The sequence below is a fragment of the Ictidomys tridecemlineatus genome, chromosome 5 (assembly GCF_052094955.1).
Source record: "Ictidomys tridecemlineatus isolate mIctTri1 chromosome 5, mIctTri1.hap1, whole genome shotgun sequence".
NCBI lineage: Eukaryota > Metazoa > Chordata > Mammalia > Rodentia > Sciuridae > Ictidomys > Ictidomys tridecemlineatus.
This window is the reverse complement of record NC_135481.1, coordinates 118,607,037-118,633,009: the sequence shown is the minus strand read 5'-3', so window position 1 is coordinate 118,633,009 and position 25,973 is coordinate 118,607,037. Positions and strand designations below refer to the sequence as shown.

Here is a 25,973-nt window from a genome sequence, read left to right as displayed (position 1 = left end):
TAGATGAGTCGCGTCCCTGTGATGCCCTCTGAGTTCTCCATGCCTCCTGCCCTCCTTCCTCTGGGGCTTGGGAGTAGGGTAGGGCTTGCTGAGGTCACACAGCAGGCTGGGCAGGAGGGGACCTGCTCTGGCCTCTGTCTGCTGGGGTTGGATCAGAACCCAGGGCCTCGTGCATGCGAGGCGAGCACTCCACCAACTGAGCTAGATCCCCAGCCCTGACCGTCTTTTTTAACCTCTCCCTTTTCTTTAAAATTAAGAGATATATTAAAAGTGCTCAGCTTAGAGGAGAGTGAGAATCCCCAGCCCCCCCTTATCACAGGGTCAGTAAAGCATCTGCGCTTCAGATCTTGGCCTCTTAAGAACTCCCTCTGGGCAGGCGGCGCCTGGAGTGCCCTGCTGTCCCCCAGACAGACCCTGCCTGGTGCTCACCCCTCTCCTGCAGGCCGCCTCCCGCTCCTGCCTGGTGATGACAGTCTGCTTTATATAAATACCCGCCGGGGAACTTGCTCCCCACCCCCCACTGGGTTCCCGGGACGCGTCCCTGTTGAGATGAGTGTCTCTAGTTGGTTTGTTTCTCCTTTTTTTTTAAACCGGCACATCAGGGTGGGATTTGTTGTCACCTATTTGTACCTGTACACACTGTGGCAATAGAGTTTGGTGGCTGTCACTCCCCAGTATGTCCTCTCCGTTGGTTCGTGTTCACCTGTCTGGTGTTTCATGGGTTCTCCCGGGGAGGGAGGAGGTACAGAAGCTTTCCATTTCTTGAGAATACGGCCCGTGTGGCGGGCACGTGTTGTCTGCCTGTCCCTTTGGTCCCCGTGCTGCAGTTCCCAGAGGCTGTGAGTCTTTCGGCTACAGGACGGGCCAGGGTGTGTGTCCTCTGCTGTGTAGTCAGCATCCTGCCGCAGCACCTGGGCTCACGTGTTCCCGTCACACCTCTGTCACACCGAGGACTGGGTGGCATCTCACTGTTGTGGCGTTTCCTTGGTGACACCTGCAGTTGGGCATCTTCTCACCTCCTTCTCAGCCGCCTGGTTTCCTCTTGTGACTCACCTTTTTTTGCCCCTCCTCCTCCATCTCCTTCTGGATCCACAGGAATCTCTGCCCATTTCTGCAGTGGTCAGGGCTTGCACCTGCGCCCCCCACCCCTACCCCGCCGACTGCTGTTTTCTAACTTTGTTCCCCATCTCTGTTGATTAAGAAATCCTTTTCTGCTAGGTAATCCCAGTGGCTTGGGAGGCTGAGGCAGGAGGACTGTAAGTTTGAGGCCAGCCTCAGCAACATAGCAATGCCCTAGCTCAAAATAAAAAAATAAAAAGGGGCTGGCTCAGTGGTTAGGCACCCCTGAGTTCGATTCCTGTTACAAAAAACAAACAAAAACAGAAAAACAAAAAAATTTTCCTACCGAAATTTTGTATTTTAAAAAAAGCCTTTAAAAATTAATGGCTTTATTGAGATAGCGTTCACTTGCTCTAGAAACATGTGTGTTTGCATATATACATTCACATTCCTACACACACACACACACACACACACACACACACACACACACACCCTGTGGAAGGGTGTGGACTGGCAGACCTGCCTGGAGCCCAGCTCTTTCTCTTGCTCTGAAGGCCTTTGATCCCCTCACCTCCAGCCACACCTAGGTTTTCTGTCGGCTGAGCCTTCTGCACCACTTATAAATGGCTGGGTCCCCTGGGGTCCCCTCTCCTGTGCCTTCCCACTGTCCTGCCCTCTCTTGGACAGAGGGCTCCAGAAGGCGGGGTTGTGTGGTCATTCTGGCCCTCACACAGTACCTGGCACTTGGTAGGACTCGCTTGACATCCAGCAGTGGAACCGCTCCCCACCCTCTCAGGCCTTCCCCTCCATCCCAGGGCTCAGCAAGTGTCCCTCCCCTCCCTGCAGACCTGGGCCTGCATGCTGCGTCTCACGACAGTGGACTGTGCTGTGGCTGTGCTGTGCAGCTCAGCTCCACTGATGACTAGGCAGGGCCAGGAGGGCGCAGGCTCCCTGGGAGGAGGCGACAGGCCAGATCGGAGCAGTCCCCAGAGCAGTCCCGCAGTCTCCATGCCTCGTAGATCAGGGGCTCCGGATTCCAGGGGTGTGTTAGAATCACCTGGAGGGACTTTCAGACGAACACTGATGCCCAGGCTCCTCCCCCAGAGAGCATTTTTTAAAGTCATTATGAGTGAAATTGGGGTTGGTGGGAGGGTGTCATGACACCACAGCCATCCTTGCTGGCCACTGAAAAGACCTGCTCCATCATCCCCTCCATCCCTGCTCCATCACCCCCCCATCCATGCTCCATCACCCCCCCATCCATGCTCCATCACCCCCCATCCCTGCTCCATCACCCCCCATCCCTGCTCCATCACCCCCCATCCCTGCTCCATCACCCCCCATCCCTGCTCCATCACCCCCCATCCCTGCTCCATCACCCCCCATCCCTGCTCCATCACCCCCCATCCCTGCTCCATCACCCCCCATCCCTGCTCCATCACCCCCCATCCCTGCTCCATCACCCCCCATCCCTGCTCCATCACCCCCCATCCCTGCTCCGTCTCCCCCCATTCCTGCTCTGTCCCCCCTCCATCCTCTTTTCCGTCCCCCCTCCATCCCTACTCCACCCCCACTCAATTCCTGCTCCGTCCCCCCCTCCATCCCTGCTCCGTCCCCCCATCCCTGCTCCATCCCCCAATCCCTGCTCCATGCCCCCCTCCATCCCTCCCTGCTCCATCCCTCCCTCCATCCCTGCTCCATCCCCCCCTCCATCCCTGCTCCACCCTCCCTCCATCCCTGCTCCATCCCCCCCCTCCATCCCTGCTCCACCCCCACTCCATCCCTGCTCCGTCCCCCCCTCCATCCCTGCTCCGTCCCCCCATCCCTGCTCCATCCCTCCCTCCATCCCTGCTCCATCCCCCCCTCCATCCCTGCTCCACCCTCCCTCCATCCCTGCTCCATCCCCCCCTCCATCCCTGCTCCACCCCCACTCCATCCCTGCTCCGTCCCCCCCTCCATCCCTGCTCCGTCCCCCCCTCCATCCCCTCCTCCGTCCTCTGCTCCGTCCCCCCCTATCCCTGCTCCATACCCACCCCGTGTCCTCTGCTCTGTCCATCACACTCCATCTCTGCTCCGTGCTCTGCTCTGCTCGTTACCTGAGCCATCATCACCTGCACACACCTGCAGGCACAGGGAAGGGTTTCTTCTTCTCCCCTTGTCCTCCAGTTTGAGACAGTTACACAGTTTCAGTTTGGCTCCTGAGGCTCCCCAAGCAGTTGATGGAGACGCGTCTGCGTGTTGGTCTGAGACCACCGAAGGCTCCCGGGCAGGCCCAGCCGGCTGTGGTGCACCCAGCTGGAGCGTGGCTCCCTCTTTGGCCTCTCACTGTGGATCACAGTGCAAGCTCCTGGCTGCCCCGTGGCTTTTCCTGAAATTAAACACGGGGGTCCCCAAAGCCAAGGAGAGGCAGGCTGATGTGTAGGAGTCCCCAGCCTGGAGTGGAGCAGTGTTCAGCACCAAGGGGACGGATGGCAACCAGGGGACAGGCGTGTCATTAGGAAAGGCTGAGCAGCACTGCAAAGACCCATGAGTAGGGTTGGTCACGTGTTCTCTTTGCTGATTCCTGTTTCTTGCTCTGCAGGTGCTGGAAGGGCTTCCCCTTGCAAGTTCAATTTCTAATTCCTGTGGGGCTGCGGGAGGCGGGATGGAGAGGGGGCCCTGGCCTGGCAGTTCTGTGTCTGCACATCTCTGGGAAGGGCCAGCCCGTGGGCTGTGGGTGACCCGGCCAGCCCCAGAAGCCTTCCTCACTCCAGATCTGTGCTCGCCTTAAGCTTGGGGCTTGCCCAGTGCCTCCAGGGGGGTCCTGGAGGAGAGATGGACGAGGTGAGTGCTGTCCAGAGTGGAGGGCCTGGAGCTTGGGCCCTGCAGGAAGGCCCGAAGTCCCCAGGTACCTTGAGGAACATACAGCTTTGGGAGAGGAGGGATGGGAGGGGAGGAGAGGGAGGGGAAGGAGGTGGCCTCCGAAGCCCCTTCCCTCTGCCTCAGTGGGTGGCCCAGAAGAGCCCCAGGCTTGGGGACACACACACTTCAGACCTCATCTTGCTTCCAGGAGCTTTGAGCCTGGGTAATTTCTGCCCCTCCAGGCCTTGGTTTCTTCATGGGGAGAATGGGTGGAAGTTGTTCTTCCTTCTTGATAGGATCAGAGTTCAGAAGGAGCAGCCTCAGTGACCATGGTTAACATTCCAAGAGCCTCAGACTCCCACGGCTGGTGGGGGATCAGCAAGGTGGAGTGGAGTTTTTGCTTTGGATAGATCCATAGATCCACCCTTTCCCTGCAGTATTTTCACTGTGTGACCTAGGCCTTGCTGCTTAACCTCTCTGAATCTTAGGTGTCTTCTCAATGAAGGAAACAGGGCTAGCAGTTACAGGAAGTACTCAGTAACTCGGCATGGTTCGCAGGGGTGATGGGTCTCCGAATACATAGTAGATACTCATTAAAGCCCGTTTATGTGACTGGAAAGAGGGTTCCTTTCTCAGTGCCTTGCGTGGATGTGAGAGCCCTTCCCAGGCACAGGGCACTGAGGTTGCAGAGGTGGCAGACCATGGGGCACCCCCACTGGTGGGCTGTGGGCAACTCGGCGAGGGGGCCCAGTCTGCATAGCTCAGTGCTGTGCTGCTCAGGGGCATCCCTACAGCAACCTGACACTCCTGATGTGCCCCCCAGCCCTCTTGCCTCATCTATAAACAGCGTCCATGTCCCATTCAGCCTGTGCCTGCTGGGGCTGCCGCATCTGCCAGGAGGCAGCTGGACTGGCTTGGCCCTGAGGCCAGTGGGCACCGGCACAGGTGCTCCTGGACTGTGCCCACCTCCTTGACTTTGCTCAGGCTGTGCCGGGTGCAGACCAGCCTTGGTCTCCCCTGTCCCGCGTCTGCTGATTGGTCTTGCTCGCTCTTCAGTGCTCAGCCCGGGGCCTGCCTCCTTCAGGAAGGATCCCTGGTTTCCTCGGCCTGGGCGGTGCCTGGTCACGTGCTCTGCAGCAGTGTGGACTTTCCCTGTAGCTCCTCGTCAGGCTGGGGGCCCTCCCAGAGTGGGCTGGGCCGCCCCCCCGCTCCTGCAGGTATCTGGGCCCCCTGGGAGAGCCCCAAGTCCCCACGTACCTCGAGGACACAGTGGACCTTGGGCAGATCACGACTGCTGAGTGTCCCTCATCTCCTCCGGAAGACCAGGTGCTGCCACCCATAGGGCTTGGCCCTGCAGGATCCGGGGAGGCGGGGCGGGCCACCTGGCACGAGGTGAGGAAGCAGCTTCCTCATAGCCCGACCGGGAGCCTGCAGCCTCTCAGAGGCTTCTGCCAGCAGAGGGGCCCGAGCAGAGGCCAAGCGCCCGCTGTCAGCTTGCTCCCTCCTCGTGACGGGGAGCTCGCTGGTGTCCTGAATAGCTGTGAGATTTTGTAGCTCTCCTTTTGGGCCCCAGATCTGAGGATTCATGCTCTGTGAGAATTGGGTCCTTTGGTGATCGTTAGGAATGCCCTGGTCCCGGGACTAGGCAGTCCCCCAGGAGGCACCACTACCCCTCTTGGCCTCATCAGCCCTGAGACTTGCCGTGGACCTGCGCCAGGGGACCTGGCTTTGCTGGATTGGGGGGGCTGGAAGGGCTCCTGGACCTGAGGTACCCCAGCTCCGAGACCTGTTGAACCTGCCAGGCGGGCCGTGGCGGCAGGGATGGAACTCATCCAAGGACCAGCTGCTTCCAAGCAGGACGGGCCACTGCAGGAAGGATGGCCAGCGTGGCCTCTGCTGCCGTGTGGAGCCCTGGTCAGGGGCGCTGGGGGGTGGGTGAAAGGCTCAGGCAGCTGCCTCTGGAGCCTGCAGGGAGACCCAGTCCAACACTTCGGGGCCTGTGGCCCCCCTTTGCCTCCCTGAGCCTGTTTCCTTGCCTGTAACCGGGGGTCTGCTCCCTTGCCTCACCACGAGAAATGCTGCCGTGTGCGAGACGCATGGCCGTTCTGGTAGCAGGTGTGGTCACTGGTGGCTGTTGCTGGAGTAACTGTGTCTTGTTCCAAGTCCCTGGTATATGGAGCCCCCTGCAGCTGGTGGCCCCAACAGCCCTGGATGGAAGTCTGGTGCCCATTCTTGCTGGCCTGGCCTGGCCCGAGTGACCTTGTTCTGTGCCTTGAATGGGGGTGACGGGACCTCCCTGTGGTGGGCAAGCTCTCAGGTTGCCTGTGGGAGCCATGCACACTGGGGACAGTGCCGTCACCTTTTGGGAAGGAAGCAGGAGGCCCAGGTAGAGACTGAGGTGGCTCCATGGTGACAGAGCAGGGGAGTTCCCGGGGCTGCCCTGCTGGGTTTCCTGCTCTGTGTGGGGGTCTGCCCCGGCAGGCCTGCTGCCCTCTGGCCCTCATGCTCACCTGCAGCAGGCCAGGCCCGCCCAGGTAGGTCCTGGGTGGGAGGAGGGAGCAGGGGAGGGACCCTCAGGAGCCACTTGTCCTAGCCCTGCAGCCCAGGGAGGGAGGGGCCTGCGAGTGACAAGGACGAGTTGGTGTGTTCTTTAATGAGGCCTTCCCCCCACGGAGCCACCAGCCCGGGGCTGCCGCTGACCCCCTTAATGAAGTGGAAGGAGGAGAGTGTAATCAGCCGAGCTGCCCGTGTCTAGTGCAGAGCCCCCGCCGAGGAGGCCCGAGGCTGGTGTGGCTGGGCCTCCTGCTAATGATCTGCCACAAAGCCAGTGGTCCCCAGACCTTCCAGAAAGTGACAAAGGAAGCCATAACTAGGACCTTGCTCAGAGAGGTGTGGCTGGGAGGGAGGCTGAGCTGTGGGGACCCAGGGAGGGGCCTGGTGGAGTCCAACTTTGCTTCCTCCTGGAGGAGGGCAACTCTGCTGGCATGTCCCCAACGCCCTGAGGCAGTCACCATCTGAGCTCACCTCCACCTCACCTGTCCCCGAAGCCTGCCCCGGAGCTTTCGTGTCCAGGGTTCAGGTGGGTCCAGGTGGACTGTGCCGGCCCGTGAGCCCCTGGGCGGACAGGCTGGTGCTGAGCCCCCAGCACCGCAGGCCAGTGCCCCTCCTGCTGGCTTCCTCCCTTCCCTGCCTCCAGTCTCCACCCCCTACCTGGGATCCCTGTGGTCACCTCCCAGATGACCCATGGCTTCCTTATTTCCTGGGCCGCCTCAGAGGCTCTCAGCCCTTGGGAGGTCACTGAGGTCACCGCGTGACACGCTGCAGTCAGATCTCAGCCTCCTGTGTGCGGCCCCTGCGGCTCCTGGCCTCCCCACAGCCTCCTAGTGCGGGGTGTGCTGTTCCCACTGCTCTCGAAGAGCTCGTTGCAGCCACTGCTGCTGGCCATGGGGGCTTATGGCCTCTAGAGCCAGGAGGCCGCCTGGGGACATCCTGCAAGGCAGGGAGGTGTTCCTGTTTCTGGCTTTTTCCTGTGAACCCACTAATGTGCAGCTGATCGGGGTGCGGGGTTTATGGAGGTGGTCAGATGTGGCTCCTGGCCCTTAATTCCTGTCACCTGGACACAGCAAAGCCTGGAGAGGAGGCTGGGGGTGACATCATGGTACCAGGAAGGAAGCCAGGCCAGGAGGAAGAGACCCTCTGCCTACAGTTTCCTGGAAGGCAGGGTGGCCTCATGGTCACTGGCCGGTCCCTGCACAGAACTAGAACAGAGTCTGTGGCAGACCCTGCAGGTCCGTGCCCCCGTCCCCTGCTTGTCCACCCAGGGGAGGGGGCACCCCAGGAGGGCCAGGCAGGGCTGTATTCCAGTCCCAGGAAGCTGGTGAGCTGAGAGCTGGATCTGGATGGAACCCCCAGGATTGGTCCTAGTGACCCCAGGAGGGGTCAGGGGGGTTTCTAAGGGGACGCCAGCTCAGCCAGCTCAGCCCAGGGTCCCTCCTGTGGTCACCTTCTCATTTTGCCTAGAAGTGGCCACTCTGGGAGATGCTGCTTCCCTCCCCGTGGCTCCAGTCCTCGTGACTGCAAGCCCTGGCATTAATCTAATTACACGCCAGCTCCAAGGAGCTGGGAGGTGCCTGGTGATGTCACACGTTGTCAGGGCTGCTGGGAAGGTCCCCTGGGAGCCGGTGGGGCCAGGGTCAGGCTGGAGTCCTCCACCCCTGATCAGCTGCACCTCTGTGAGCCCAGTGAGGACCCTGAAATGGGGAGGTGCCTGATGCAACCCATTCTCTTAGTTTATAAAAGAAAGATTTCTTCCTGCTGTAGATTATTTGAAAATTGACACAAAATTATTTTAAAGGTAACTTTAAAAGCACTGTTCCTCATCTCAGCAACACTCCTGGTAGTGATTGATGCACTTCTTTCCTGAATCTGTATCCGTGTGTGGATTTGTTTCTTGCAGTGCCTGGGGCTGAACCGGGGGGTGTTTTCCCCTGAGCTGCCTGCCTCCCTGCCCCCAGGCCTCTTATTTTGAGACAGGGTCTTCTTAGTTGCCCAGGCTGGTCTTGAACTTGTGATCCTCCTGCCTCAGCCTCCTGAGTCGCTGAATGACAGGCGTGGCCACCGTGTCTGGTCCCCCAGTACATAGATATTTTTAAATGCAGCAGCTATTATGCAGATGATTTTGAGCTCGGTTCTCTCCACTGGCATTTTAAGTTGTTCCCACATTGTTCCGGAGAGAAACTCCTCCTAACCCTCAGCACGTGATGGGGAGAGGGTGCGCTCAGCTATTATTGGACTAATCGCTATTTCCAGTTTTGGCCACTATAGATCTGTCAGCAGTCTTGATAATTAGAATTAATTCTTTGTGATAGATTCCATTGGAATTAGTGGATGGTCAGAAGTATTTTTAAGACTATTGTGTTGTTCTTTTGAAATTAAAAAGGAAAAGCCCAACAAACCCCTGTGGTCTGGTTTTTATTTTGTTCTGTGCAGCCTCTAGGGCTTTCTGGGGCTGGGCTCTGGTCCATGTTCATGTGGGCCTGGTAGTGACAACAGGTGACCTGCTGGGTCGTGCCTGTGGGTCCTAAGGCTCAGTGCTGGCCATGGGTGGTGGGGCATGGTTGGGTGACTTGTGGGCAGCCTGTGTCCCTTCTCTTAGGGCCAGCCTGTCCCTGCTCTGTCCTCCTTACTGCTGGCTGAGGAGGTTGGTCTCAGACCCTGTTGGTTCAGACAGGGGCAGCGCCACCCAACAGAAGTGCCGAGGCTGGATGGGACTCAGTCCCAATCCATGACTCCAAATGTGGTCTGGCCCAGAAGGGAAACCCTGGGAGCTCCTTGCTCACTCCACCGAGGTCCACAGAGGGAGACGGGAGGAGCACGCCCACCTTCTGGATGGTCCTGTGGTTGTAAAGGGCCGTGCACCAGACAAGGGCCGGTGGTCACATGCAGGTGGCTGGATCTCTCCTCTGTTCAGTGCTGTGCCTGGGAGCCCTGACCTACGGGGTGGGTAGGGGTTTTGTGGCTGCGCCCCAGGGCTTGCTTCCGCAGAGTGCTTGACGGGGGTTGCCCAGAAATGGCCGCTCCTCCAGGGTCCTCCAGCTGCTCCCCCCAGCTGGGGACTCTCAGCTCTGACCTGTGGGTGGGCCTGGGTGCTGGGAGGGGCAGAGAGTGCATCCCCTTGCGAGCAGGGATACTTTATTCCTTGTGGCCTCCTCATCTAGAAAATGCGGACAGTGGGTGCTTGACCCTTGTGAGGGTCTAAGGAAGCTCTGGGTGCAGGGCTGCTGCATGTGACATGGGGCGGTGACTGTCCCCTTCCTTAATCCCTCCCCAGACGGGACCACAGGTGGTCATTTGAGGCTTGTCTGTGTGGTCTTTGGAGTTACCTGGCCTACTGTGCCCAGCTGGCGTTCTGGGAGCCCCAGTTGCCAGGGCCTGGGAGGGAGGTCTGGGAGCCCAGGTGTGCCCGCCTCCCCCCACTTGCCCCTGGGCCCCAGCCTTCTGCCCTCGTGCCAGTTGGGGGAGTGTGAGGCTGCTCTCAGCACTGACTGACCAGTAAGTCAACTGAGGCTGTTTTATAGTGGTGGCCACCGGGCTAGCCAGGATCCCTGCCAGACCACCCGCCAGACCACCCGCCAGACCACCCGGGCGGGCCTGACTGGAGAGGCTGCCTCCTGGGGCTCTGGTGCAGGTGGGAGAGGCTGGAGCCACAGATCCTCATTAGAGCTGCCTTATCATCCCCCAGGGTGGGCGGTGGGGCCCCTCCTCTCCAGGAGCCTGTGCATTCCTGAGCAGTGACCGCTGGGCGTGGAGGGGGACAGAGGGCCTAGCCACAGTGTGTGGGGCTGGGCCTGGGGGCCTGATGCTGCTCAGGCAGGACCAGATGCTCTCCTGGGCCCTGTGGACCTTGGCTGAGGGGGCAGGGGCTCCCCATGGCCCTCCAGCTGTGCTTGGGGAACAAAGTGACCCACAGCAGGCAGATCAAAGGCACAGGGAGTGAGCGTTGGTGTGGGCCAAGGGCATGGGCTCCTGGAGGACCTTACCAGGCAGGACCTTGTGGGGTCATGACCAAACCACCACCCAGGAAGCTGCCCAGGCCTTCCTGGGGAGCCCTCCCAGGGACTTCCATCCTCGCCAGTGACCAGGGGGCTCCACACCAGCCCCTTGTTAGAGCTGGTGGGCTCTGGGGACAGGGTACAGCACTCATATTACACATGAAGACCCCTCAGGCTCTGGGGTCCGTGGGCCTCATGCTGGGGCTGCACAGACGCTTTATGTTCCTGTGACATCCAACTCCCTCTGTCCACCTGGAGTGCAGGAACCTGTGGGGTCTGTTCCCAGCCCCGAGTCCCCTGAGGCAAGATTCCACAGCTGCCTTTGGTCAGAGGGTCTCCCTGGTGCCTCCTGAGGTCAAGGGTCAGTGGTGCGGGGTGGGGGGGGTGGGGGGCGGGGAGTGGAGGAGGGGAGGCAGATTTCCCTCCTGCAGCCGTCCGCACTGGGGGTCTCTTGGCCTCTCCTGGCCTAGTTCAGAAACTGGGCTGCATGACTGGGGAGTGTCCCTCAAGGGTCTGGCAGGGTGTCCAGCACCTGGCTCCTGACTGACCTAGTGATGGGAGCTGTGTAGGAGAGGTGGTGCTTCCCCGAGTCACCCCAGGACAGGTGGGCAAGGGAGTCCGGTCAGAGAGCCAGGCACACCCTGAAGGGTACCAGGGGGCAGGTCAGGGAGACCAGGTGGCGGCTGAGGGAGAGAGTCTGCTGGTGGCTAACATGCTGTCTGCTTCCTCCGTCCCCACAGATGCCTCGTCCACCTACATCCGGCAGCTGGAGACCAAGGTGAAGCTGTTGGAGGGTGACAAGCTCCTGCCACAGGTAGGCGGGCTGTAGGGGTGGTGACCACTCCCCGAGGCCCTGCCCCAGGCCACCCCCTCCCACCTTCCTTGGGCTCCCCCAGCAGCCTGTGACCCCCACCTACCCGCTGCTGCCTGGGCCGCTGCTGGGAAGCCCCCTTCAGGGATCTGCCGCCACCTGGGTCCCTTCCAGGGTTGCCCCTCCCACTGTGCTGGGTGGGTTCCACAGGCCCTGGACTGCAGGGTGGGGGGAGAACAGGCCACGCTGCCCCTCTGTCAGACGGGCCTTCCTCCTGCCTCGCCATGTCCCGCCTGCTGGTGTCCCTCTCTGGGATGGGGTCCACCCTTCTCCCCCAGGGCCTGGCCCCACACCCACAGACAGTGGAGGCAGAGCAGGTGTGTGGGGACACGGGTGGAGCCTTGGTCAGGGCAGGTGAGGGAGCAGGTGTGGTGTCTGGTGTCTGACCTTGCAGGTCCTTCTGTGAACTTGGAGGACACAGGTGTCTTCCCTGCTGCAGGTGGGGTGGGTGTGGGCTGGTGATGGGAGACTTGGTCCACCCTCCTGTGTCTGGGTCCAGCTGCCTGGCCCTCTAGCCACCTTTCTGCTTGTGCTCATGCCTGGCCTAACTTCAGCCTCCCCGGCCCTGCCATACCTGCTGGCCCGTGAGTGGCCAGCTCCAGATGCCCAGTGTCTCTGGGAACTGACCCTGGTGCCATTGCCAGGTGGCCCACTGGGTCGGCTGGCTGGCTCAGGAAGCCTGCCACACCCTTCATGCCTGCTGGTGGCCCCTGGGCCGTCCTGTCTGCCTCTGTGGACAGTGTGGTGACCCTCTGTGTGCATCCTGGTCCCCACCCCTGCTGGGGTGCTTGAGGACGAGCGAGCTGCAGGGTCTCTGTGGTCACATCTGTCTCCAGCTCTCCGCACGGCCAAACTGGATGGAGCACCCTGGGAGCCCGTGGCTGCTTCTCTCCCAGTCCTGGCCCACGGGGGAGACTGGTTCTCGCTCAGCACAAGAACCAAGGGAGGGCTGCCCACCGGGCTGCGAGGCTCCGGCTGTGGCGGTGATCACGAGATGGCCAGATAGCCTCGCGGGGGGATCTTGAACAAAGAGGCTGAGGCCGTGAGAGGGAGGCTGTCCTCAGTCTCAGGGGCTGTGGCATGTGAGATGTGACAGTTCTGACGTTTAAATCTTGTCAGTGACATCCAACCGAAACCCCGTCCCTGAGCAAAGCAGGGAACCTTCCCTGGTGAAAAGAAGGCGCGAGGAATATTATTCTTTGAAACTTCGTCAGGTGATGTGGCCTTGGGGCTTGGGCAGGAGGCCAGCAGCCTCCCCGGATTCCCGTCCCCCACTGCCCTGTCCCTCCCCCGTGGCCTCTACTTAACTCCAAAATAGCTTTAATTAAAAATGTGCCGGAGTGTTCACAGGCTAAATTATTGTATCGCAGTTCGTATTTTCTTTCTCCTGTTGGCTTTAAAATTCCATCAACACAGCTGCTTCCTCTGGGATGATTCATCTTGAGACGCCACACACGTTATTACTCTGCCTGTGGATTCTCTGTGCCCAGCCGGCCTGGGGTGGGGGCAGCTGTAATTGACGCTGGGGCCTCTGGTTAATCCCCCTGCTGGCTGGTAAATGAAGCCTGAATGTGCTCTGAGAAGCCAGTTTTACAAAAGAGCCCACGACGCTTGTGTTGCTGTCACAGCAGGCCAGGGGACTGGCTTGGGGAGGAGGCTGTGACCCAGGCCCGGAACTGTGAAGGGCCCCCAGCCTGTCTTTCCTCCTTGTCCCCGTGCCCGGCTCTGCCCCGTGCTGTCAGGTGCTGCAGGGCTGCTGAAAGTGAACTAGGGTCGACAGCAGGTCCCGGTGGGGAAACTGAGGCCTGGACGGGGAAGCAGCGTGGGTTGGCTTGGGCTGGCAGGACAACCCAAACTGATCACCTCACAGTTCTGGAGGCTGGAAGTCCAGGAACATGTCCAAGATCAAGTCCAAGATCAAGGGTGGGCAGCACTGGTTCCTCTGAGGTGGCTCCCCTCGGGGTGTCTTCTCCCCAGGCGTCCCCATGCCTTTCCTCGTGGAGTCTGTGTCCTTCCTTTTCTTTCTCAGGAGGACACCAGTCATATGGAGCTAGGACCCATCCTAATGACCTCTCTCACCTGGCCACCTCTGTAAGATTCCATGTCCACATAGGTTGCATCGTGGCGTCCTGGGAGCTAGGACTACAGCACACACATTTTGGGGGGCACACAGTCAACTTGTGCTGTGGAGGTGGTGGCCAGATGGCAGAGGGGGTGGGTTGGGCACTGGAGGAATCTGAGCTCCACCAGCCCCTGGGCTGGCCTGCTGGGTGGCCTTAGGGCACCCTTTGTCTCTGGTGACTTGGTCTCCCAGCCCTGGGATGGTGGCCCCCGAGAAGTGGCCCGGGCGGGGCTTGCCCTGGTTGCCTTTCCCTGCTCCCGGGGGCCTAGGATTTTTTTTCTTTTCCTTTTTCTGTGGTTCTGGTGGGTCAATCCCAGGGCCCACTGTATGCGAGGCAAGTGCCCACCACTGAGCTGCAGCCCGGCTCATCGCATTTCCCCCACTTTGAGGCTGGATTTTGCTCAGCTGACTTGTGATCTTCAGCCCCCGGGCCCCTGGAGTCCCAGCGCCCCTGTGTAGGGCCAGCCTAGGACTTTGAAGGACCCGGTTAACTGTGCTCCCTTGGCCAGTGGCTTGGGCCCGGCCCATCCCAGAATGAACTGCTGTGCTTTGCCCTTTGTCAGAGTTTTAAACAGGCTACAGGACAGGGAATAATGTGCTACCAATCTGAACCCATTGGTGTTCCCTGTGTCCCTGAGGAGAGCGGGTCCTGATCCTTGGGTTCCTCCAGAGACGCCGACCTCTTCGCGTTCCTGTGATGGCAGTGTGCCTCATGGGCATCTTCTGTGATGTGCTGCCTTGTTAACCAGCTCAGAGTGTCCTGTTCTGCCCACTGGTACCTGGGCTGGCCAACTCATCCCTGTACTGTCTGTCCGGGCAGCGTAGTCTCTGGGGCTCTGGAGACTTTAAATGCTTCTTAGGAGACCTTAGAGTCTGGCCTGTCCCTCCCAGGAACCCCCTCTCCCCAGGCTCTGAGCAAATGGTCAGTCTAGCAAGTGGGCAGGATGAGCAACTAGAAATTCCACCTCTCTGTCCTAGTGGGGTATCCACCTCAGCCAGATGCTGGGCAGCAGTTGACCAGGGCCAGGCCTCTGAAGCCAGAGGGCCTGTTGTATCTCATGAGTGCCACCTATCAGATGGGTGATGTTGGGCGACTGGCTGTAACTCTGTGCCTCAGTTTTCTCCTCTATAAAATGACCACTAGTGGCACCTGCCGCGTGCATCCTTCCCTTAAACTGGGAAGTCACCGGGACTTGGGGCTGGCTGGTGGTGAGGGTTATGGTACCCAGCGTGGCTTCCCCTGGGTGTTGTGAACCTTCCAGTGACCCTTGCCAGCCCCTGCTTGACCTCAGTGTATGGGCAAGCAAGCAGAGGCCCAGGAAGCTGGCAAGCGGATCGGATGTGCCCAGCCCAGTGGGGTTTGGATTTTGCAGCCTGACCTCCTCCCAAGTCCCCCTGGCCTCTCTAGAACAAGTAATGAGTCTGTTGCAGGAGCCGGAGGGGCCACTCTGGTCTGCCTGCTGCCCCACCTGTCACAGACCATGTGGCCCTGGGTGGTTCATGTGGTGTTTGAAATGGGATCTGGGGTATGAGGTCAGATGGGGAATGGGGGACCCAGCCCTGGCTGTGCAGAGGGGGCAGCAAGAAAGAAAATCCAGTGGGTGTTACTGGGTAGCTCTTGTGAAGGACCTTGCAGGTCACTTGTGTCCTGAGGACAGAGTGGAGGCCGTATGGGGTTTGTCCCCTACTGGCCTGAGCGAGCTGGGGGCTTGGGGTGGCTCTAGGCAGCATACCGCCCCAAGGCCTCCCTGGAGGGCTGCTTACCCTGGAAGGGTATCTGGGTACTTGGGCTTTTTTTTTTTGGTACCAGGGATTGAACTCAGGGGCACTCGACCACTGAGCCTCACCCCCAGCCCTATTTTGAATTTTATTTAGAGACAGGGTCTCACTGAGTTGCTTAGTGCCTCACCATAGCTGAGGATGGCTTTGAACTAGTGATCCTCCTGCCTCAGCCTCCCAGTCTGCAGGGATTACAGGTGTGCACCACCGCGCCTGGCTGGTACTTGAGCTTTGGAAGGGGCCATGAAGGGGTGGGTGCTCCTAGGGACCCAGTTCCCAGGAACTACTCCTTGTTGAATCTGGAGTTTCTGAAAACACAGAGCTCCTGGGAGTGGCGTGGGGACCCTCCACCCTAGCCCTTAGTGTGGGAGAAGCATGTGGCTCAGCCGAGGTCCCATGCCTTTGGGCTACCAGGGGCTGAGGAAGGGGCTGGGCAGAGGTATTGGTCATGATGATACCGTTCTCTTTCCTTCCAGCTGCCCCGCCCCTACGGCCGCCCAAGGAGGCCCCAGGTAGAGCCACTGTGTGTGTGTGTGTGGGGGGGGTTTGCAGTGGTGTTGGGGGCAGGGGCTGGTCTGTGTGCTGTGTCTTCTGAGTCCCTCCTCTGTAGTAGCACCCTCTGTCCTCTCCTGGGAGCTGACTGCCTCCCAGGGTGCATTGGTCCTCCCTGTAGGTTCTTCTTGGGATCTGCCCTGTGGGAGCCGGCATTCATCCCCAGCCTAGAGAAGCAATGGGCAGAGTCCTGCAGCGACTGCCTTGAGGGCCTCCTCAGCCACCCTTCCTCCCCCCAGGGCTGGGGGCGCTGCCCACTCTGGCGTGCTGGAGAGTGCTGGCCAGGGCAGCATGAATGAGTGGTGCAGCCAGGCTTGTGTCCCCCTGGCTTCTGGGTGGGGTAGCAGCAGCCCAGGCTGCTGAGGTCTCGGGGCTCCTGGGTTGGGGGTCCGTGTAGATTGTGCAGCTCCCAGGGCCTGGGCCAGTGGCTGAGCAGGAGGTTCCCTGGGCTGCTTCTGACCCCAGCTGGGGAGGGGTTGGCCAACCTGGCTCCCACCGTGCCCAGCTCTGAACCCCAGGGAGATGGGCCTCTGGGCACTGGCTACTCTCCTGCCAGCCCTCAGGCCTCCAGTGGCCTTGTCTTTGCCCGCTTCTGCCAGTCCTGAGATTGCCCACCCAGAGCGCCTGCCCATTATGTGACCCCTCAGGGTCATGCACCACCTAGCCCTGCCTTTAGCACTGTGGGCATGTGGGGATGGGACTGTCCTTGGCACTGCAAAGTGTCTAGCAGCCTCCCTGGCTTGTACTCACTAGATGCCAGTACACACCACCCCAGCTGTGGCACTCAGATGCCCCCAGGGGCAGAATCCCCTCCAGTTGAGAACTACTGACCTATAGCAATATGACTAGGTGCCAGGCCCTGGACTTGGGACTGCCCAGCCATGGCAGTGAGAAGCCAGAGTCCTTGTGAAGTGCCGAGGTACCCCCTGCCAGCCGCTCACAGCCATGAAGACTGACATGTGGGTACAATCCCCAGACCCTCTCTCTCTTGGTCCAAGTGAGACCAACTTGGACAGTTTCTGGCCAGGGTGTCTTGCAGGGTCAGCAGAGGCCATTTCTCTTTGGAGACCACCCCTTTGTTCAGTTCTTTACCCATAATTCTTCAGCAAGCTCCTCCAGGGGGACTCCACCTGAGACAGGTGACTACCTGGATTCTAGCAGCTTTGGTCTGGATCAGGCCCATGGAACACAGGGAAGGGTGTGGCCCTGGCTGCCCCTGAGCTTCCAAGGTGGCAGGTGGGGGCATAGTCTCCCGGAGTCCTGCAGCCCAGCCCCTGCTCTAGGAGGACACAGCCAGTCCAATGGGGAGCCATCCCCCAGTGTGTCCTGGATACAGTGATGTTCTTAGGTTGCTGAGGCCTCAGGTGTGTATTTGGTACCACCCATTAATGACCCTTCACCAGCCACTGGGAACTCCCACAGTGGCCTCCTCTTCATGTCTGGGGCCTGGGGCGGGGAGGGATGCTGATGGACCTGTGGGGCAGGTGGGCCCTGGGCTCTGATCTTATCCCTAGGTCTTTCCCACTTTGCCTCTGGCCCCCTACACCAGGCAGAGGTGGCCCATGGGCAAGAGTGTGATTGGCAGGAAGTGGGGCCTGAGCTCCTTCCAGCCTCCTGACTGCAGCCCCAGTCCAGGAACCCCAGGATGTCCACGTGGGCCTAGATACCATCTTGGCCAGTGTCAGTGTCTGCCACCGTGGCCCCTGAGCCTCCCCTGCCACACCTTGAGGGGGGGGGGCCTAGGCGCCTAGCAGCCCAAGGCAGGAGGGAGCCTGATAGGGAGAGCCTGAGGACAGGCCTGCTGGCACCTACGTGGCCTCTTCCTGAGCCTGCAGCATTCTCCATGCCAGACTTTGTCATTGGTGTGACCTGTTCAGGGCTAAGGAGGATGTAGTTATGGTGCTGTCTCCTGTCTGTGGTTCTGGACCCTGGCCATGCCTGGCTTCCCTCCCGAGCCCTGTGGGGCGCCCAATAGGCCTCTAAGGAAGGAGCACCTCGGCAGGTGACCTAGCCCGAGAGAAGCCCACTGTCCCCACCACCAGGGCCTGCAGGCTGAGGCTAAGTCCACAGTCACTTGGTGGCTCCACGAGGGTATCCAGCCCTGGTCACTCACCCAAATCAGCCTGGGGCTGGGCCTGCTGGGTATTGCTGGGAAGGGACCAGGCACTGTCTCAGTGTCTGCCCTCCTTACCTGGCCCCCAGCCACGCCTGGCACACAGTAGGTGCTGATGCAGACAGGGTGCTTGAAGGGCTGAGAGTCCTCTGGGGTAGGAAAGGGGGACAAGAGGAGCTCTCCCTGAGCAGAGCCCAGGCAGGGGACACGGCCCACCCCTGCTGGCCAGCTACTCCCCCACAAGGGAGCCCCAGTGGACAGGCCAGGGACGTTTAGAGCCTGTTTGTCTCCCCACCTTCTGTTCAGCCTCCTGTGACAGGCTCGCCCCAGCCAGTCTCTGAGGCTCTGCCCCGGGGATTGATGGCCTTGCATGCCTACGCCTTGGTGGCAGGGGTCCTGCTGAAGGTTTGCAGGGCTGGGAGCAGCAGTTATAAGGATTTGGAAGTCCTGTTCCAGCCCCAGCCAGGGAGGGTCTTTCTCAGGGTGTGAGGGATCCCTGGAAGGCACCTCCAGGGCAGGCAGGCAGGCAGGCAGGCCTTTCTGGGAGAGGAAGTGCTCCCCGGCAAGGCCACACACTCCCTGCTGGCTGGAAGGCGATTTTACACCCCTCCCCCCCATGAAAACCCAGGGCTTTCGTGCTGCCAAGGGATCCACATGGCCAATAGCAGCATTTTTAATTTGGATTTAAGTGCAGTAATGGTTATTCATTTGATGGGTCATTAGTCACATTGCCCCTTAATGAGAGTGCGCGCGTGTCCCCCCTGCCTGCCTTCCCAGCTTACTAATAAAGTTCTGTGGACGTGCAAGTGTTTATGGATGCTTATCCAGGCCGATAACACCAAGGAGATGGCCTGGGGAGGGAGGAAGCCCAGCCCCGCCCGCCCGGTGTGTTCCATGTGTAACTGCCTGAGTCGGCTTGGGAGCCCATTTGGTCCTGGGCCAGAGAAGCGTGAGGAAGGGAGGCCTGTGCCCAGAGTTCTCCAGCGAGTGTGTGGGTAGGACCACCGGCCCCAGGGTCCAGGTCCCTAGACTGGCGGGAGAACTGTGGCTCCGATCTGAGTTTGCTCCTCCTGGCTTAGTAGCCAAGGGGCTTCACTATGCGTGGTGGGTGGGCCGGGTGCCCTACAAGGGGCCTCTCCGTGTCTATGTCAGCCTTAGCAAGAGTAGCATCAGAGGACAAGGACTTCGCACAGCCTTCTGCCACCGGGCTGTTCCCGTGCAGACAAGCAGGGCACCTTCTAGGAGGGACGCTTCTGTCACCGTCCTGGTCAAGAAGAGGACTTGGCTCAGAGCTTTGCCATCGAGTGGAGCTGGGGGAAGGCCTCGGGGCTGTGATGGTTACCCATGGCCGGGTGGCGAGTGCTGGGCCCAGGCCGGGTGTTCCTCCTTCTCCTTTTCTTGGTGCTGGTGGTAGTGGGGCTCCACTTGATCGGAGTCAAGTGGGAGATTTGGGGAACCTTCTTGCTGGGGACCTATAATATCTCTGGGTATTGAGGCAGGGCCAGAGCCAGGGGCATGACTGTGCCATTGGGTGATTCAGGTAGGCCCAAGCCTTTGCAGGTGATGCCCACTGGGTGGGGCCCTCTGGAGGCCACCATATTTTGGGGGCTACCTCATGAGGGTAGGTCACCCCTTCTCACTCCTGCACCTCTGAGATCTTGGATCACACCCAGGTCCTCCCGAGGAGATGGGAGGAGGTGGTGGGAACAGCATCCAGCCCTGGTGCTGCCTGGCCTTTGAGAAAACAGATCAACTGACCCCTGGACACCCCTTGCTTCAGGCTGGTGGGTCAGGTGCCTGGCAGTCCTTCTAGTGTCACCCTATCCCCAGCCCCTTCAGGACCCTGCCAAGGCCCTAGACCTGAAGAAGGGAGGTCTGACCCTGGATCCCATGGGGTGGGAGAACAGAATCCAGGGAATTGGGGGGGGGTAAGGGGGTCCTGTGGGAAATGGGGGCTGGGCCCATTGGTTGGCAGGAGGCGAGCAGAGTGTGAGTCAGGTGAGGGGGCTGGTGAGTGGGGAGACTCCAAGACAGGGCTGCTGCTCAGCTGGCCCCCCGCCCAGCCCTGGCCAGGCCCCTCTCCTCCGCGGCCTGGGGACTCAGCTGCCTGCCGATTTATGGACTTTCTGCTGCACTTATCTGCCCAGGCTTTCTTTCAGTTCCTTTGAAGTAGAGAAGAGTGTTTGGGTCAGAAACTCTGCCCCAAGGTCTGGTGACGCAGAAGGAAAGGTACCTTTGCGGGGCTGGAGCAGGAGGGAGGCCAGCTGGACTGAGCCTCCCACCCACTGGTATCCCTGGGACCTGTGGATGCTCTCAGCTCCTGGTCCTGCCCCCTTCCACAGCACCACCCTCAGCCTTGGCTTCTGAGGGGACCCACCCAAGGCCTGTCTGCTTTGGCTTCCTCCCCCCGCTCCGGTGCCAGGGCAGCAGGCCCAGCTCACACTGGTCCTTGTAGGTTCAGCTGGACAGCACCCAGGGCCTGCTTTTGGGAGCGCTTTGTCTGATGGTGGAGGTGGGCCGAGCCCTGAGGAGGCTCATCCGGCCGGGGGCCACAGAGCCATGGGAGGCTCAGGGTGCGGAGGCCATCCCCTAGGCCCTGGTGAGGGACACTGGCCTGTGACACTGGCAGGACTCCAGTGCAGGATGTTGCAGTGGAGGAACAGGGTTGGGGTGGGGAGGGCTGGTCATTCATCTTCTTACTCCTTGGTGGGCATGAGTTGTAGGGACAGACAGAGGCCATTTGGCAGTGGCTTCGAGGGCAGGAACAGCTGGGTGGGGCCCTGGGGAGGTGTGTGGAGCAGGCCTCTGCTGTGGGGAGAGCCCCTGTCCCCGGGGAGCTGCTCAGCCGAGTGGCGCTGGCCCTTGGTGGCTGACCCCTAACCTCTCTCCCTCTCTTGGCAGCAGACAGGCCCTGGAGAGCTGCGCATGCTGCGGAAGGGCTTTTCTCCCTACCACTCCGAGTCCCAGCTCGCGTCCCTGCCACCCTCCTACCAGGACTCCTTGCAGAACGTAAGTGTCCACCCCAAAGAACCCAAGTGCTCCTGGTCTGTCTCTAGTGTCCTTCTGAGTTCCACAGGTGACCCGCCCAGGGCACAGGGTCAGTCCCACGTCTCCTCCTCCCCCCATGCACACTCACTTTTAGCCTAGCACTGTCCAGGTCAGTGAAAGCTGAGGAGGACCGCCAGCCCGCTGTGCCCTTCTTCGTGCCCCACCCTCCCAGGAAGGGGCCCAACCTCCCACCCGCGCAGCCTCAGAAGGGCCCAGTGTGGAGGCCAGAGGTGAAACACATGTGGTGACTCTGCTGGACATGTTGGGACAGTGTTTAGAGGCCACGTGAGCTGGCAGCTGAGCCATGTCCCTGTTCAGTCCAGCCCTTTAGCCTGTGTCCCTTGGGCGCAGTGGGAGAGGCTGTCTGGCTGGCCTGCAGTGCAGGGTGGGGTTGCTGCCCAGCCTTGGACCTGAGCGTGGAGGGGCCCAGGGTGGTGGCTCTGTTCTGGACAGTCCTCCCGGGGCCTCTTCTAGGCTCCGACTGGGCTCTGCCCTGCTCTGGGAGAAATGACCGCTGGGAGTTAGGTCAGGGGAATTGGCTACCTGTCTGGGCACCCGTTGGGGCTGCTCCCTGTGGATCAAGTGCCCGTCACCATGTGTGACTGCAGAGACAGCTTGGGAGCCAGCCCACCTTCCCTCTGCACCAGATGTCTGATCAGCTCACTTTCCTGTCTGCTCCATGGGGACCCTGCTCCACATGTGTGCGGGTGCCCCTGAGTGGGGGTCTGCAGGTCTGCTGCGTGGCGTGGAGGCTCCTGGGCAGTGTGTGTGGAGCGGTCACACCCCTGGCCTCTCCCCTCCACCTTGGGCCCTCCTGGCCTCGCTGGCTCTTGATGCCCAGAGGCGGGCTCCTGTAGGCCACCCCTCCTACCCAGGAATGCAGCTGTGGACCCAGGCCCTGCCCCTCGCAGTGGTCCCGCTGGGTCCCTTCCTCAAACCCTCACCCCCTCTGCCCTCCACCCACCCTTCCTTCTGATTGGATAGGGAGCAGCAGCCGCAGGCATGAGGCCTGGTGATCTACAAACTGTGAGGTTCCTTGCTGGCTCCTGGGCCAGCCTCTGGGTGTGCTGGCTGCCCTTGGGCTCTCCAGCCCCACACCCAGGCCTCTGGGAGGCAGCACCCTGGCAGGGAGGGCAGGCGGCTCTGGCTGGAAGGTGTCCTGCAGGTCTGGTGTGGCTTTGGGCCTCACTTCCACCCAACTTTGGAGAAGGGGAACTGAGGCCCTGGGGTGGGTGGGTCACAGGGCCTCTGGTGAGGGTGTGCTGGGGCCTGTGGGCCTGGAGGTCAAGGGTCAGTGGGCAGCTGCAGAAGCTCCCTGCTCCATGAGGCTGGGCAGAGTGGGGGGTCCAGAGAAAGTAGTGGGATGGGCTATCTTGGGGGAGGCCAGTCACTGAAACTGCTGAGGCCATTGCAGAGGACCAGAGGACCAGAGACCAGGCCATAGGGAGTGTCCACAGGGCTTTGGGCCTTGCTGGGGCCTGGAGAGCCTGATTTTGGCACTTGAACCCTCTCTGTATGAGGGGTGCCAGGGAGGCCAGTGCTCCACACCTGGGCAGGTCTCCTTGGAGCCCACTTGTGGGTCCTGGGGCACTCTGAGGGTCCTGCAGTACAACAGGTAACTAAAGGTGGGCACCCCTTTCCTGCCTGCTGGCAGTTGGCGTGAGCCCAGGCAGAGGTGGTTTGTATTTTTTGGTCTCCTGACAGACGGTCAAGGCTTCGACAGGCCCCTTGGGGCAGTGTTTTCCACACCTTTTTTGGTGGGGCAGGTAATGACTTTGTGTCTGAACCTGTAATTCAGGAGTTCTAGTAAATTCAGAGTTGTACCTTCATCACAGTATAACGCCCCCATCACCCCAAAATGCCTTCTCACCCCTCCTCCTCTTCGCCGGGCCACCACTGCTTCTCCACTCTGGGTCCGTCCATCCCTGCCACTGTGTACTGGGGATGCACTGGAGCGTGGCTTTGTGCCCGGCGTCTCCCAGGGTGCTCGGGTTCCTGCCCATGAGGCCTGGGGCAGCCCCTGTGCCTCTGCTACCTTCCATCTGCTGGGGCACGATGGGGCCGTGTCCACTCTTTGGCTGCCGTGGAGCGCGTGGCCTGCGGGTTCCAGAACTAGTACTTCGTGGACACGCACTTTCCTTAGTCCTCTCCGGTGTCCACTGCTCTCCTACTTTGGCACAGCTCTGGTGCCCACAGCCCTGTTATAGGCCAGGTCCCTTGCTTGCAGCTGCCTGGCCCTGCAGCCTCACTCTTACCTTGGGGACGGGCTCGGGAAACCGCAGCACCTACCGGGGTGGCCAGGGCTGGCCCAGCAGCATGCGTACTCCTGAGTGGAGGTGGCACTGGCTTTTTCAGCCATGGCCACCTCCACTCAGGACGCCAGCCCCACTGCATCACTCACTCACCGCGTGTGTTTGGACAGTGGCTGGTGTCGTTTGCAGGATGCCCAGCCATGCCTCCCTGACACCTACTGTCTCCAGTGAGGTGGGCAGGATGGGCTGGATCACAGCTGCCCACTGCCCCAGCCTTCCTTTTGCTGTTGCTCTAGGAATCAGATGCTGGAGCTGGGGGTGCCGACGGAGCAGGCAGTTCAGGAGCTGGATGCCAGGGCCAGTTGGCACAAGGTGTTCCCTGGGACAGGGAGGGGTATGGGCTCTCCAGAGAAGGGAACTAGGCCAGGGTCCCTGTATGTGTGTGGCTGGCACCCCCTGCTGGCTTCTGGGGGGAGTGCAGCCATCTATTCAAGTCCCAGCTGGTCTCCTGTGCCCTCCAGGGAGGACTACCCCACACTCCTGCTTGGTACTCGTTTGCCCTGGTCTGGGCCCAGAGACTGGCAGCCTGGGCTGGACTCAGAGAAGCAGCCCTTGAGCATTCCCCAGGGCTCTGCACACTCCCCGGGATGCAGGCCCCTGTCTGATGGCCAGGTGAGGAAGCAGCTCAGAGCCAGCTGGGCCTGGCCTCAAGTCGCAGCCAGAGGAAGCTTGTCCGGCCTGGACTTCTCAGTCTACTAACCTGCTAGTGCTTCTTGTCGTTTTCTTCCTGGCCCCAGGGGGGCCCTATAGCAGCTAGAGGAAGAAGTGCCAGGTCCCCATGGCCACCTGGAGTGAGGGGAGCTCGGGGTTGGAGCTGGGCTATGGCCCTGGGTCAAAACTAAGCTTCCCAGAGGATGGTCCCCACCTTGCCTCATCCTCTGACCAGCCCACTCCATGTGGAAACTGGCCCCTGGTGGCCGACTCGACCCTTAAGACAGGGCCAGCTGAGAGCTGGGAGGCTGACGCAGGACCGGCTGGGAGGGGCTTTGGATTCAGGCAGTGGCTTCCGCCCCCCAGCCTGCTGTGCCAGAGCCTCTTGCCTGCCCTGTTACCCTGGCTTCCTGTGAAAAACAAACCACGGGTCCTAACACACGTCCCCTCCCCCACCCTACAAGGCACCATGCTGTCTACAGAGGACATGGCATGGTGGGACCAGAGGGGCTGCTCTCTCCAGGCTTCGCCCTCTCTGCTGCCCACCTCCCCAGCCCCATCTGCGCCTGCCTGGCTCTGGCCCCACACAGTTGGGACCTCTGACTTGAGCCAGCCGGGAGCTAAGGTGTGATTCCTCCCACAGGGCCCTGCCTGCCCTGTGCCCGAGCTGCCCTCGCCCCCCTCCGCTGGCTACAGCTCTGCGGGACAGAAGCCCGAGGCAGTGGTGCACGCCATGAAGGTAAGGGCCCCACTGCCCAAGCCTGAGATTCCAGTGCACCCTGGGGCCTTGGAGGCCACCTGTGCTGCCTGTGCGCAGGGCATCTGAGCAGCAGGGTGGGGGATTTCGCCTCTTAGCCGGTGGCTGGGGCTGTGGCTGTCTAGTGAAGGACTCACAGGTGGGGAGTGGGGACTAGTGTCACCTGTCAGCCCTTCCTGAGCTACTGCAGCTGGGGAAACAGAGGCCTGGTGGGGGAGGACAGGCATTGCCCTAGGGCCAGAGGTCTGGGGCAGGAGTGGGTTTCTTCAGTGAACCTCGGCCTCCAGGTGCGGGGGCAGGTCTTCCTCATGTCTCCAAGGGCACCCACACCTGAGCACATCGCCTGCCCCACGCCCCTCCTTCCTTCCCCTGTGCGTGTGCCAGGAGCCTCGTGTGGGGTGTGGGCTGCCCTGTGCTGTTATATGAGTGAGTCCACCTGTCTGAAGTTTGTCCCTGCCACCTGGCCACCCTTGTCCTGGGTGACCCATCCCTGAGTCAGAGATGCTGCTTCCCTTGTATGGAGACCGTGGTGTCGCAGGGTGAAGAGACATCCACACCCTGCCCCCCAGCAGCTCGGGACCTCAGCTTCTCCGTGTAGCCAGGGAAGCCAAGGCTGCAGGGGTCAGGTGACTTGCTGGAGGCTTACTGCTGGCCTCTGCCCCACACTCTGGGACTGATCTTCATCCTTCAGGTCCTGGAGGTGCATGAGAACCTGGACCGGCAGCTCCAGCACAGCTGCGAGGAGGACCTGAGCGAGGAGGAGAAAGCCATCGTCCGGGAGATGTGCAACGTAGGGCGCTCCCCGGGCTCTGGTGGGGGTCTGGCGTGGGGGCGGGGCACAATGAGGTTCACCTGGCGGGTCACACCCCTCCCTGTGTAGGGCTGTTTTGCACACACTCAGCTGCTGCCCTGGGCAGCTCCAGAATGTTGGAGGCTCTGGACTCCCTGGCCTGTTGTCACCCACTCTACTCCTCCTGTCAGAGGGCCCCTGACCATGGCTAGGTCTCTCCTTCCCCAGGAGTGCCACACCTGGGGCTGGGAGTTCCCCACCCCAGCACTGCTCTGGTTCATCCAGCCCTGGAGCCCTTGGGCCCTGGGTGTCTGACCCTGGCCTCCCAGCTCACCTGTGCCCCCTGGCAGCGGCTGGCCTTGCGCTTAGTTCTCAAAGCTGAAGGCGCAGACCTGCAGGCCTGGGCTGCCCTGTCTGCCTGGGAGAGCCTCGTCCTTGGCCCCTCTGACCACCAGTTGACTTGTTGAACCTTTGCAAGAGCTGCGGGGAAGGGCTGTCCTAGGTCCACGGGCCCTACAGAACAG

General features: G+C 60.8%; 1 protein-coding gene across 5 annotated transcripts in view; it reads left to right on the top strand.

Annotated features, from left to right (window-relative positions):
• Ccdc85c (coiled-coil domain containing 85C) overlaps positions 1 to 25,973 on the top strand; it is a 71,088-nt gene that overhangs the window by 41,828 nt on the left and 3,287 nt on the right. The window contains exons 2-6 of one of the 5 annotated variants that reach the window (XM_021732080.3): positions 11,195 to 11,268; positions 15,703 to 15,738; positions 20,796 to 20,900; positions 24,546 to 24,641; positions 25,351 to 25,449. In XM_021732080.3, coding sequence (XP_021587755.1) covers positions 11,195 to 11,268; positions 15,703 to 15,738; positions 20,796 to 20,900; positions 24,546 to 24,641; positions 25,351 to 25,449 — 410 coding nt within the window. Of the gene's footprint in view, positions 1 to 11,194; positions 11,269 to 11,471; positions 12,682 to 15,702; positions 15,739 to 20,792; positions 20,901 to 24,545; positions 24,642 to 25,350; positions 25,450 to 25,973 lie in introns of those variants that run through there. The other 4 variants (XM_021732079.3, XM_021732081.3, XM_005333904.5 and 1 more) reach the window with 4 other exon arrangements.